Source organism: Phalacrocorax carbo, chromosome 22 (assembly GCF_963921805.1).
Source record: "Phalacrocorax carbo chromosome 22, bPhaCar2.1, whole genome shotgun sequence".
Lineage (NCBI taxonomy): Eukaryota > Metazoa > Chordata > Aves > Suliformes > Phalacrocoracidae > Phalacrocorax > Phalacrocorax carbo.
This window is the reverse complement of record NC_087534.1, coordinates 4,909,671-4,922,304: the sequence shown is the minus strand read 5'-3', so window position 1 is coordinate 4,922,304 and position 12,634 is coordinate 4,909,671. Positions and strand designations below refer to the sequence as shown.

General features: G+C 65.0%; 1 protein-coding gene across 3 annotated transcripts; it reads left to right on the top strand.

Annotated features, from left to right (window-relative positions):
- Positions 1-1,552: 1,552 nt before the first annotated feature.
- FGR (FGR proto-oncogene, Src family tyrosine kinase) lies at positions 1,553-11,614 on the top strand. 3 transcript variants are annotated; one of them, XM_064471477.1, is made up of 13 exons: positions 1,553-1,798; positions 6,254-6,314; positions 6,634-6,886; positions 6,981-7,083; positions 7,383-7,481; positions 7,663-7,766; positions 7,837-7,986; positions 9,024-9,179; positions 9,632-9,811; positions 10,004-10,080; positions 10,162-10,315; positions 10,815-10,946; positions 11,196-11,614. In XM_064471477.1, the coding sequence occupies exons 3-13, from the start codon at positions 6,646-6,648 to the stop codon at positions 11,402-11,404; spliced, it is 1,605 nt and encodes a 534-aa protein (XP_064327547.1). In that variant the 5' UTR covers positions 1,553-1,798; positions 6,254-6,314; positions 6,634-6,645; the 3' UTR covers positions 11,405-11,614. The 3 variants fall into 3 exon arrangements, with proteins under 3 accessions (XP_064327547.1, XP_064327545.1, XP_064327548.1); XM_064471475.1 differs by lacking the exon at positions 9,024-9,179 and adding an exon at positions 8,467-8,631 and having other exon boundaries at positions 1,554-1,798; XM_064471478.1 differs by lacking the exon at positions 9,024-9,179 and having other exon boundaries at positions 1,554-1,798.
- The last annotated feature ends 1,020 nt before the right edge of the window (positions 11,615-12,634 follow it).

Here is a 12,634-nt window from a genome sequence, read left to right as displayed (position 1 = left end):
AAGTCCCAGAGAGTCCTGAAAGCTGGGACTCAAGAGGAGCTGTGGTCTGCACTAACCCCAGAACGAGTCAGGGGGTGACAAGGTGAGTATGGCATCAGCCCAGGGGGCATGTCCCCATCCTGGTGGGGACCTGCGACCCCTGCCAGCCCTGCCCCCCCTCTGTGAGAACAGGAAACACCCGGGCTGGACTCACCATCACACAGGAAAGAGGTCAACCTGCAAGGGCTAACCACAGGGCGAGGAGGAGCAGGAGGAGGAAGGCTCTGGAGAGGTGGGGAAGGACCCACATCCACCAGCATACAATCCAGCCCGGCTACATGGGGAGACAGGGCGGCTGAGCTGGGATGCAGCCAGCTCCGGGCTGGAGCACAACTGTGGCCCCCTGCCCTGCCCGCACACCCTCACCCCGGCTCGGGAGCATGGCCCCATGCCGGAAACTGCGGCGGGGGGAGCTCATAAAAATATCACCAGCCCCTCGCTGTCACCACCCCCTGTGGCAGGAGGGTGGCTGGGGGCTGGGGGCCACGCAGGGTCGGGCCTGGGTTGAGCTGCAGAGGGTATTTCCAGCCAGAAACATGTTGCCTTGGAGTGGCAGCTGCCCTGCACCCCTGATTGGTATAGGGGTCCCCCAGTGAGGGACCCTCACTGAGATCCCCTTGATCCAGCAGTTGGGGTGCCAAAAGCTTGAGTTGCTCTCTGCAGGGTGGGTGCCCCAATGCTCTGGACCGGGAGCCCAGGCAGGGTGCAGGGGGGCTCAGGCAGGGTGCTGGGGGGGCTCACCCCCTCTCCCAGAGCTCGCTGAAGTCTGTGGGCCGGTGTGACCGATGCCAAATCTTGGGGTCGTCCCACCACCACCTTTACCTGGACAAGGAGTAAATAAGGGGTGCGGTATCTGGTGGGCTATCAATGGCCACAGCAACTGCTTTATCTGGCCAGGAGCTGCACCCCAGCCAGGGGGGAGGTATGGCAGCCCCCCCGAACATGTCCCCAAGCTACCTGCCATCTGCTGGGCAAGGTGGGCTGCTCGCCACCCCTCCACAGCTCTGCCCTGCACCAAGTTCACCCCGTCGCAGCGTCCCGCGGCAGAGACCCCATGCCAGGAGGATGGGCAGCTGCTGCGTGTGCTCCACCATCAGAGGGTCCTCACGGGGTCACAGCCCCCTGTTTGCAATATGCTGTCCCCGTGCTGTCCCCGTGCTGTCCCCTGCCCAGGGATGCTGGCTCGGGTGGGGTCAGGGGGGCCATGGGGCGATGCCAGGCTCTGCCTCGGGATGGGTGCAGGCAGCACCCCAGCTTGGCACGGCTGCCTCTGGGAGCAGAGCTGGGTCCCACAGAGCCGGGTATCCCCTGCAAATCCCAGCAGGCAGAGCCCGGGGAGCCACGGCAGCATCACCCCGTGCTGCTGGGGACTGGGGACCCCCTGATGCCACCCCCGCAGGCAGGCGGTGGGCTCTGGCGAGCGGTGCCGGAGGGTGAGCCGGCGGCCGCCCCGGCTGGGCTGGCTGGTACAATGAACCATTGCTGGGAGCGCGGGGAGGAAGGGGGGGCGAGGGGAGGGGAAGCTCTTGCTCGGCTGCGAGAGCAGCCGAAGAGACAGGGGAAACACACGCACAGGCGCTCCCGCTCTCCCCACGGCACCCACCTCACCCTGCCCTGCCCTGCCCCCCACCTCGACACCCCGGCTACCAGCACTGGGCGCTTCGGGGTGCTGCAGTGGCACCCCGGCCTGCGGTCCTGCCGGGAGCCGGGGGCAGCGTGGGAGCGGGGGTCCATGCGAGCCGGAGCAGGAGGGCTGACGGTAGGAGGGATGCAAGGGGCTGCGTGGGGCATGGGGTGCTGGGCTGTGGGGGGCTCTGCCCCCTGCCATGGGCAGGGAGTCTCTCAATCCTCTTGCTGTGTGCTGGGGGGGGTGCTGAGAGCTGCCCTCCTCCATGCGTGGGGTGGCTCTTGGTCCGGGGTGGGACGGGGCACTGAGCCATGGGGACAGAGGGCCCTGTGCTCCCGGTGGGGGGCTGTCGGGGGGCTGCCACCAGGCCCTGCCCTCACCGCTCCCCCCTGGGCAATGCCAGCCTCCGCAATGAGCTGGGCAGGGGGGACAAGGAGACCCCTGTTGTCCCCATCCTGGGGGGCAGCAGGTCAGCGGGGGGGCAGCACGCACGGGGCCTCGGCGTGGGGAGGGCTGGGGGCTGCCTCCAGCTCCAGCTCACCCTCCCGGCACTAATCGGCGGCGACGCCACGGCAGGGAGGCTGCAGAGACAAATGGTGCCTTCACCCGCGCCGGACCCAGGCGCTAGGGAGGGGGCAGGTCACGACACCCCAGGGGACACCGGGATGGGGGGGACGCACACCTGCTCCCCCCAGCCCCACAGGTGCCCATGGCGTGCCAGCCCAGCAAGTGCTCATGGAGGGATGCTGGGGGCTGGGGGCAGCTGTGGGGGGCTCAGGCTGTGGCCAGAGTGGGTTCTCCCCCCACTCCCTGCAGCTCTGCTTCGTCCCCGGTCCTTGGTGTGTCCCAAGGAGGGACAGGAACTCGCAGCTTCCTGCCCTGCACAATTCCCTCCCTGCCCCGCTCCTCCCGGGACATTGTATTTGGAGCCCTGGCTGGCTCCCTCCCTCCGCCCCTGCAGCCCCACGGATCCGGGAATTGCTCTTCTTCCAGCGGAAATCCTGCTTTCCCAGCCAGCGATGGGGCTGGGAGGCCGGGGGGGGCAGGGGGCCCTCCCTCCGCCATGGGCATCTCCTCCCAGGGCAGGGGGCGAGGGGACACCCCCTGCTCTGGGCCTGGCTGCTGGCAGGTGGGCTTGTGGGGGCAGATTGCTTCTGGGGGGGGTGGCAGGTCCTTCCTCTTCTGCCCCGGGGTATTGGTGAGGGGGCAGCACCCTGCCACCTCCTGGGGTGGCACAGGGACGATGACGGCTGAGCGCTGGCTGTGCCTGGCTGGAGCACGGCTGGTTTTGGGGACCAGCGGCCACCTTTGAACCCTGTCCTGCTCATGGGCAGCCAGAGGAAAGGGTGTCCCTGCAGGCATCGCTGCTGGAGGGTGCCTGGGAATAGCACCGTGCCACCACCTCGTTGCCGACAGGCACAGACAGCGCTTCCAACCCACTTCGTGCCCCAACCAGGGTGGGATCCCCGGCCAGGAAACCCACGCTCGGGGGATCCCCTTGCGGCTGCCATCCCATCTGCATGTTCACAGTGGAGGATTGCACCCCATCCCACCGCCTCTGCCGGTGTCCTCGCAGTGGTCTGGAGCCATAAGCTTGTGGTGTGGGTCTCTCCGGCCACAGCAGGACCCTCCCTGTCCCTCCTCGCACCCCCTGTCCTCAGGGAACCTGCTCCTACTGGGGCCGAGCTAGCCCAGCCATGCTCTGCTGGGAGCTGCCAGGGACTTGCCAGGCACTGGGTGAACTGGGGGGACCGGAGCAGGAGCAGGGCTCTACCCCATGGCCCCGGCTCCAGGTCGCAGGACTGGACTCAGGGCTGGGAGCAGCAGGGAAGGAGCAGGGACATGCCACCATCTTCTACCGTGCCGGGCCGAGGAGCTGGTGGCAGAGAGGCAAGATGTGTCTTCTTGCCCCCTCTTCCAGGTCTGTGGGGTCCTGGGCACAGGATGGGAATGCGCTTGTGTTCGTGTGTCCTCGTGAGCCACCTAAAATGAGGCACTTTCCCCGCCTGTGCTGCAGCTGCAGCTGCTTCGTGCCTCAGTTTCACCCCTGGGACCAGGGAGATCCAGAGCCACGGGGTGATGGAGAAGCCCGGGCTGGGCTGTGCAGCAATCTCGGTTCCTCTTCCGCCAGGGAGGCTGCGGCAGGGTGGCGAGAGCCACCGGGGTGCAGGGTCACGCATGAAGGATGGGGGTGTGCAGGGTGAGGAGGATGGGACAAGGCCTGGGGGGCCACAGGGCACCCAAGGGGCTTGCAGCCACGACTCAGCCCCTCTGTGGTACCTGCCTGTGCCACCATCCCCAAGGCCTGGGATCCTGCCTGCACCATCCTCTTCCTCCCCCTCCTGCCCCATGCTGTGCTCCTGTGCTTCCTCCTACCACTGCGTAGGTGCTGGCCAGGTTCCTCCACCAGCTGCCCCTCTGGCGCCCGCACGCTCTCCTGGGGAGCCATGGCACACCTGGGTGCTGGGGATCCACCTTCAGCCTGGCAAATGCCACCCTGGCTTGTCCCCGCAGCCCCCTTATCTCTCCGCGCATCTGCATCCCCCCGAGCCTGACCCCTCCATCGCCATTATTCCCCAGAGGGGAATGGAGGCAGGAGAGGGGGGCGATCCCCACGGGGTGCCTCGGCCCCGGGGCTGACATGCAGGGTGACACTGGTGTGTACTGGGACGTTGCACTCCCCTTGGAGCTGGGGATGGGGCTGAAGTGCCCCATGTCCCGGGGGGCTGGGGACCAGATGGGCAGGTGGCGAGGGATGGGGCTGCATCGCGCCCAGCCATGCCTGGCGGGGCGGGGGCAGCGGCGGGGGTGACGAGTTGGCTGGGTCTCAGCGCGAGGTGGGAGCTGGCAGCTCGGCCAGGACTGGTGCTGGTGGAGCCAGTGCGGGAAGGGCTCGGTTGCCATCTGCTCCCAGGCTCCAAGCAGCTCATTTTTGGGAGAGCTGGGGCCAGACGCCAGCGCACAGCCATCGGACACGGGGCCGGCTGTGTCCCCTCCCCAAAGACGATGCAAGGGGATGGTTTTTGTGCCACCCTGCCCGGCTGGGAGGTGGCAGGGACCAGCTTGGGGGTTTTGTGGGTGCCCAGAGAAGGGGAAGCATGGGTGCAACGGCACAAGCAGCAGCTAAACCCTGCGGTGCTGTGACATTTCAGGCTTAAGCTTGCCTAGAAGATGCTCCTTGCCTGCTCGATCCCTGCCGGCAGCCGTGGCAGTGCCCCCGCTGCGCTCAGCACAGCTAAATTCAGCAAAATGGGAAGTTTCTGAGTGTGATACCGGCAACGGGGCGGATGATTCCAGCCAAGAGGGGACAGGGTTTGCGAGAACTCGGGATGTTTGTCAGCTGAAATAGCTGCTTTTTGTCGGCAAAAATAAAAACCCCAAGCAGCCAAGCCCACTCAGATTTGGCAACACTGCCCCATCTGCAACAGCCACAGGCTTGCCACACTGCTGGTGTCGAAAGTGAAGGTGGAAGGGGGAGAGCCGGGCCCTTTCCACCCCCGGCGCAGAGAGAGGAAGGTGAATCAAATCCTGCAATGGGGGAAACCCGCCTAAAACCTCTCTTCTGCCCCAAAACCTCCATGTCCTCCCGCTTTCCAGAGCATGGGGACAGGACATGGCTGCCAGGTGGAGCACGGCTTCACTGCACCTTCCCTTGCTCTTGGGCTGGAGACGGGGCGAGCTCTGCTGTACCGCTGCAGGGCCCTCAGCTGGAAAGCTCTGCTCCGTCCAAACTGGGCAGACTGGTGTGGGTGGGTGGCTAGCACCCAGGGGATGTGGCAAGGCTGGGGACAGAAACGTCTTCTTGCAGCCACAGTAGGAGAGGTCCAATTTCCTCCTCCTCCTCTGCGACACCTTCGCTGCCGAGCGTGGCCACAGCCAGACGACTGCAGCCCTGACTGCAGTGAGGCGAGCAGGGCCCTCCCTCCCCTGAGACACCAGTTCCCCTGCCCAGCGAGCGGAGGAGATGGGGACAGGGATGCCTCGAGGGCTCCTTTCCGCCCCGCTTGGCTCCCTCCAGCCTTGGGGCAGCCAGGGGACCCATCTCCCTCGAAGGGAGGTGATTGGTTTGTTGAGGACACAGCAGGAGAAAAACCTGCTCAAGGATGTGGTTTCAGCCCATGCAGGGGTATTACACCCCGTGCAGCGGTATTGCATCCCGTACAGGGGCGTTTCAGCTCATGCAGGGGTATGGCAGCCTGTGCAGGGGTGTTTTAGCTCATGCAGGGGTATGGCAGCCTGTGCAGGGGTGTTTTAGCTCATGCAGGGGTATGGCAACCTGTGCAGGGGTGTTTTAGCTCATGCAGGGGTATGGCAGCCTGTGCAGGGGTGTTTTAGCTCATGCAGGGGTATTCCAGTCCATGGCAGAGGATTTTCAGCCCTTGGAGGGGTATCTAAGCCCATGGCAGCGATGTTGCAGCCCATGCAGGGGTATTGTAGTCCATGCAGGGGTGTTGCAACCCATGCAGGAGTATCACAGCTTGTGTAGGGGTATTTCAGCCCTTGGAGGGGTGTTTCAGTCCAAGCAGGGGTGTTGCAGCCCTTGGAGGGCTCTTGCCCTCCGCCTGATGCCCTCCTTGGTGTCCGCAGGTGCCTCTTCTCCTCCCCGAGGTGACATGGAGCAGCTGAAGTGACCCGAGGAACCGTCGCAGTGAGTGGGGCCACCATGAACGGGAGCACCCATGAGTGCCAGGGGGACGCGGGGTCCCCCGGGGCAGCACAGCCCTCCTCGCAGCCCGGTTCCTGCCAGTGGCAGGGCCCATTGCGACCCTGGTGTCCTCGTGTCACAGCACAGGCGCCCAGCTTGCTGTGCCAGGGGGTGGCTGGACCCCACTCCTCCCGTGGCTGGGTGGGCAGGGGCTCACACATGCACCCCAGTGCCTCTAATGGGGACCATGTGTGCACACGTGTGTGGACACGCGTGTGTGCTGCCAGGGCGGTGTGGGGCTCACAGTCCCTCTGTCCTGCAGAACGTGCCCAGGATGGGCTGTGTGCACTGCAAAGAGAAGGGGTCCAGCAAGGGGCAGGTGGGGGGCGAGGTAGGCTCCCCTCCACCCCCCACCTCCCAGTACGACCCCGACCCCACGCAGCCGGGCACCATCTTCACCCGCATCCCCGACTTCAACAACTTCCATGGCACGGCGGTGCCCTCGGCTCCATCCTTCACGGGGCCGGGGGGCTTCAACTCCAACACGCTGCAAATGCGGAGCGGCGGCATCACAGGTCAGCGAGGGGCTGTGGGGGTGGGTTCCGGCTGCACCCCCGCAGCACTGGGGGGGAGCCGGGGGTTCACCGTGGTCCCCTCTGCGTGCCGCAGGCGGGGGCGTGACGCTTTTCGTTGCCCTGTATGACTACGAGGCCAGGACGGAGGATGACCTGACCTTCCAGAAAGGGGAGAAATTCCACATCATCAACAACACGTGAGCCCCCCTTGGACCCCCTGCCACCCCCAGCCACCCCATGCCATCCCGGGGAGGTGCCTCCATGCTGCAGGTACCTCACGCAGGACCCAGGCTCTGCCTCGGCTCCATTGCTGGACACCAAGAGAACCAGGGCCATGTGTGTCATGAGCTGGGCAGCCTCAGCAACGACTCAGGCATGGGTGCCCTCTGTGGCAGGGGAGAGCAGGGTCTGGGGGTGCTGTGTGTGGGGAGGGAAGGTGCAGGCTGGCCAGGTCCTTCTGTCTCTCCCTCCTCACTCTCAATTCCTCTTTCCCCAGGGAGGGTGACTGGTGGGAGGCCAGGTCACTGAGCTCGGGTGCCACAGGCTACATCCCCAGCAACTATGTGGCCCCCATGGACTCTATCCAGGCAGAAGAGTGAGTAGTGGGGGGACAGGGATGGAGGGGAACCCTGGCCCCATCTGCCTCGAGCCCAGGTGTGTTGGCACCCCTGGTGAGCCTTGGCAGGACCACGGTGCTGGCAAGGGGCTGTGGTGTGGGGTCCCTGTGGGTGCCCCTCGGCGGCGACCTCCCAACGCTGAGCTCGACCCCACGGTAGGTGGTACTTCGGGAAGATCGGGCGCAAGGATGCGGAGCGGCAGCTCCTGTGCCATGGCAACTGCAGGGGCACCTTCCTCATCCGGGAGAGCGAGACGACGAAAGGTACCGGGACAGGGATGGGGACACCGGGGGCTGCGTCCCGTGTCCTGCCCTGACCCATGCCCCCACGTAGGTGCCTACTCCCTCTCCATCCGGGACTGGGATGAGGCCAAGGGAGACCATGTGAAGCACTATAAGATTCGGAAACTGGACAACGGGGGCTACTACATCACCACCCGTGCCCAGTTTGACACCGTCCAACAGCTGGTCCAGCACTATATAGGTAGGGTGGGGTGGGGAGTGTGTGTGGGGTGGCACGGTGGGGTGGTGGGGAGGGGTGGGGAAAGCCCAGTAGACCCTTTGGCAAAAGAGAGCTGGCTGGGCTAACTGGGTTTAACTGGAGAAGGAGGGAGCTGTTCTGGCGGTGGCATTAGGGGACCCCCGAGGGTTCCCCCTCTTCCATATCCTCTGTGCAGGGAGCACCTGGCTTCTCCAGAGAAGGTAAATAGCCCCTGGGTCTGGGTGGGCATCAGCTGCTCCCAGGCAGAGCCGGGGGACTGGGGGTCTGGCCCAGCCTGAGGGGGTGTGGGGCCATCCCTGGGGGACATGGAAGGGGGGGTGCCCCCCATTTATGTGTGTGCATGTTGGCGGGTGGCTGGACCACGCAGGAGCCTGGGCGATGCCCAGGGTTGCGGGTGGGGGCAGAGGGCTGGTGGGGGTCCGTGCCCAGGCTGACGCGTGTCCCCCCGCCCCGGCGCCGCAGAGCGGGCGGCTGGGCTGTGCTGCCGCCTGGCCGTGCCGTGCCACAAGGGAACGCCCAAGCTGGCCGACCTCTCGGTCAAAACCAAAGACGTGTGGGAGATCCCCCGCGAATCCCTCCAGCTCCTCAAGAAGCTGGGCAACGGGCAGTTCGGGGAAGTGTGGATGGGTAGGGCCCGGCGGGCAAGCTGGGGCGAGCGGCGGAGGGGTGGCGGGGGCACCCCCAGGCCTGGCACACCCCCCACCCCCACCCACCCACGAAGGGGTCCTGTCTGCTGGGACAGGCTGAGTGACACCGGTTTGCCAGCATGGGGAAAAGTCCCGTGTCCTGCTTTGGGGTCACAACGGGTACCCCATGATGCCCCATGACGTCTCTGCATGGGCAAGCAGCCCCCCCATTTCAGATGGGACCACAAGCAGGAGACAACACCAGGCCGGGGGGTCCCCTCTTTGTCACCTTCTTCCTCCGGCGCCCTGTGCTCCCTCCGCTCGGCGTGCATGCTGCATTCATCCCATCGCACCCCCTCCCTCCCTCCTCCCCTCCCTGCCCCCACCCTGCAGAGTATAACGATGGGTTGTGCCATCTGCTAATCCGCGCGTGCCCCACTATGAAGCCCCAGACCCTGGGATTAGCTAAGGACGCCTGGGAGATAGTGCGGGATTCCATCAGCCTCGACAAGAAACTCGGCATGGGATGTTTTGGAGACGTGTGGATGGGTAAGGCTGGCCCAGCCGGCCGGGGCAGGGGGTGCGGGGGGCAGGAGCAGTCCAGTCCTGCCCTGGCAGGCAGTATCGTGGGGTGCCAGGCGGTACCCACTGCCATGGGGGAGATGGCAGCTTGGCACCGGCTCCTCTGTGGAGGGATGGGAAATGGAGTAAGGTTGGCATTAGGAGATGAGCTCATGGGTGCCTTGTCCAGATGCCATGGGGAGAGGGGGACTCCCTGTCCTGGGTGGGGTGTGGTGGTATCATGCCCCTTCCTTGCCCTGCCCTGATTTCCTCGCTCCTCCATCCATGCATCCATCCATGCATCCATGCATCCATCCATGCAAGCATGCACCCATGCACCCCTCCATCCATACGCCCCTCCATCCACACACCCCTCGATGCCGGCCGTGCCGGGGCCGGCTGTCCCCTTGGCTCGCAGTGACTCCGTGTCCCCGGCCCAGGCACGTGGAACGGCACCACGAAGGTGGCGGTCAAGACGCTGAAGCCGGGCACCATGTCACCCGAGGCCTTCCTGGAGGAGGCTCAGATCATGAAGCGGCTGCGGCACGACAAGCTGGTGCAGCTCTATGCCGTGGTGTCGGAGGAGCCCATCTACATCGTCACCGAGTTCATGAGCCAGGGTGAGTGGGGGGCACTGCCCAGTGGGGATCCCCAACTTTCCTTCACGCAGCTTTTTTGCAAGCCTCACCCTGCCTGGGCATGGCTGGGGCGGGCAGGGAGTTGGTCCCGGGGCTGGGGGTTTGCAGGGGAGGGCACCCTTGGGTGGGCATGGCTGGTTCTTGGGTGCTTTGACTGGTACCCTCTGCCCACAGGCAGCTTGCTGGATTTCCTAAAGGATGGGGATGGTCACTACCTGAAGCTGCCCCAGCTGGTGGACATGGCTGCCCAGGTACGGGGGAGGCTGGGATGGGGAGGGGGGTGCACCCAGTGGGTGCATCTGGGGGGTCCTCACTGCTCCCCCCCCAACCAGATCGCAGCGGGTATGGCCTACATTGAGCGGATGAACTACATCCACCGGGACCTGCGTGCTGCCAACATCCTGGTGGGAGACAACCTGGTGTGCAAGATTGCTGACTTCGGCCTCGCTCGCCTCATCGAGGACAACGAGTACACGGCGCGCCAGGGTGAGCCTGCTTGGTGCCCTGCTGCTGTGGGGACCACTGCCCTGTCCCCTCCGTGCTGCGTCCCACCCTGGGCCTGGAACAGGTCACCCCCAATGCTGGGTGTCCTGGGCGATGGGTGCCCCAAGTGATGGGTGCCCCAGGTGATGGGTACCCCAGGGAATGGGTATCCTGCGTGATGGGTACCCCAGATGGTGGGTACCCTGGAAGATGGGTGCCCCAGATGATGGGTGTCCCAGGTGCAGGGTGCCCCCAGTACAGGGTGCCTTGGGTGTTGGGTGCCCCATGTGTGGTGTACCCCAGGCAGAGGGTGCCTTGGGTGCTGGGTGCCCCTGGTGCATCATGTCCCAGTGCAAGATCCTCCCAGTGCAGAGTACCCTGGGCGCAGGACGCCCTCGGTACAGGGTGTTCCAGGTGCAGGGTGCCTCTGGTGCAAGAGGCAGGGTGTCCCCAGTGCTGGGGTACCCCAGGCACTGGTGCAGCGGGGTGCCTCCCCTTGCAGGTGCCAAGTTCCCCATCAAGTGGACGGCTCCGGAGGCTGCGCTTTTTGGGAAGTTCACCATCAAGTCAGACGTCTGGTCCTTCGGCATCCTCCTGACCGAGCTGGTGACCAAAGGCCGGGTGCCCTACCCAGGTATGGTCCCCCCGGGGCAGCGGGCAACCCTGGGGCGGGCTGGGCAGCGGGGTGCAGACCTTCCCCAGCACTGCCACCAGGGAGGTTTGCCCCGTGCCTCAGCTTCCCCATCAGAGAGACCAGCGCTAAGCTGGGCTTCCTATCCAAACCACGGAGCAATACTGCTGCATCCCTCGGCGTGCCTCAGTTTCCCCACTGGCTTGTCCCGTGGGGGTGCCGGTCGCTGAGCGGGGTGTCCTTGTCATGCAGGGATGAACAACCGGGAGGTGCTGGAGCAGGTGGAGCGGGGGTACCGCATGCAGTGCCCGAGCAACTGCCCCCCCTCCCTGCACGACGTAATGATGCAGTGCTGGAGGCGGGAGCCCGAGGAGCGCCCCACCTTCGAGTACCTCCAGTCCTTCCTCGAGGACTATTTCACCGCCACTGAGCCCCAGTACCAGCCAGGGGACAACCAGTGACCTGGTGCTGGCACCCCCCAGTCGGGGTCTTGCGCGGCTTTTGGGCAAATCTCCCCCTTTTTGCAGGGCGGTTGTTGCTCCCTTTGCCTGTGCCCCCCTCCCAAAATGCCTGTCAGGGTGCTTGGGATGTCCCGGGGAGGACAGGGGCTTTGCACAAGGATTTTGGACTTAGAGAAGGGGCAAAGCTGTGCCCCCCCACCCCAGCCCCCCCCTCCTGTCCCCCCAGCCCCTCTCTTGTTGCCTTCACACACGGCTTTGAACCTGAGAAGTGCTTTGGCTGGGGGGCGGAGGAGGAGTGCCCCACCATGCCCCCCCAGACAGCCCTAACCCTCAGCAGCAGAGGCCTCGGGCGGGGGGAGTGTCTCCTCATGCCAACCCCAATCTCCTTTCCCCCAGCTCAGCTCTGCGCACCTGGGGGGGTTCAGCCCCCGCAAATCCTGGAGCTGATCTGGGGAAGGTCACCTCAACACACACCCCCCTTTATATAATCTTTAATTTATAAGATTTTATACCACTCACCCCAGCAGCCACCTCACCCCCAGGGATCCCCGTATTTGGGCGATCTCCTTGCACCCCCCTTTTATCTCCTTTCCTTATAGTAGAGCCAAATCCTGAAAGCCATAAACCTCTGCTTGTACTGGGGGAGGGAGCAAGGGGTCCTGGGGGAGAACAAGAGGTCCTGGTGGGGGCCAGGGTCCCAGGCTAGGGGGGGGCAGCCTCCCACTGTCCCATGCGGAGCAGGAGGGGTGTACAGGACAGGATCACCCCCGCTGTGCTCAGGGAGGGGTCCCAGGTGCAGCTTGGCTCAACCCCCTGCAGCAAGCATTAACAGGGGCTGGTGGGGGGACTCCGGGCGCAATGTGAATGCGATGGCACCGGAGGGGGGGATGCCGCCCTGTGGCTGGCTCCTGGGGGCCGGCTGACCCCTGGGCACCCCCTTTCCTGGGGGGGGGTGCCTGTTGTCCCAGTCTTGGCCCCAGCCCTGCTCCCCATGGCCAAGAGCTCCCCTGCACCCATGGGGAGGTGCTGTGGGTGGGCAGTGCCACCCTGGGGGAGGTGAGGAAAAGGGAGGGTTTTGTTGTTTGTTTTTTTTTTTAAATCAGTCTGTAAATAGAGAGAGAAATAAAACCTTTCTAACAAGTGGGGGGAGCGTGGGTCCTTCTGCCCCTCCTCGGGGAGAGGGGCTGTCCCAGTGGGGGATAGGTACCAGCTGGGGGTGTAAAGGGGGTG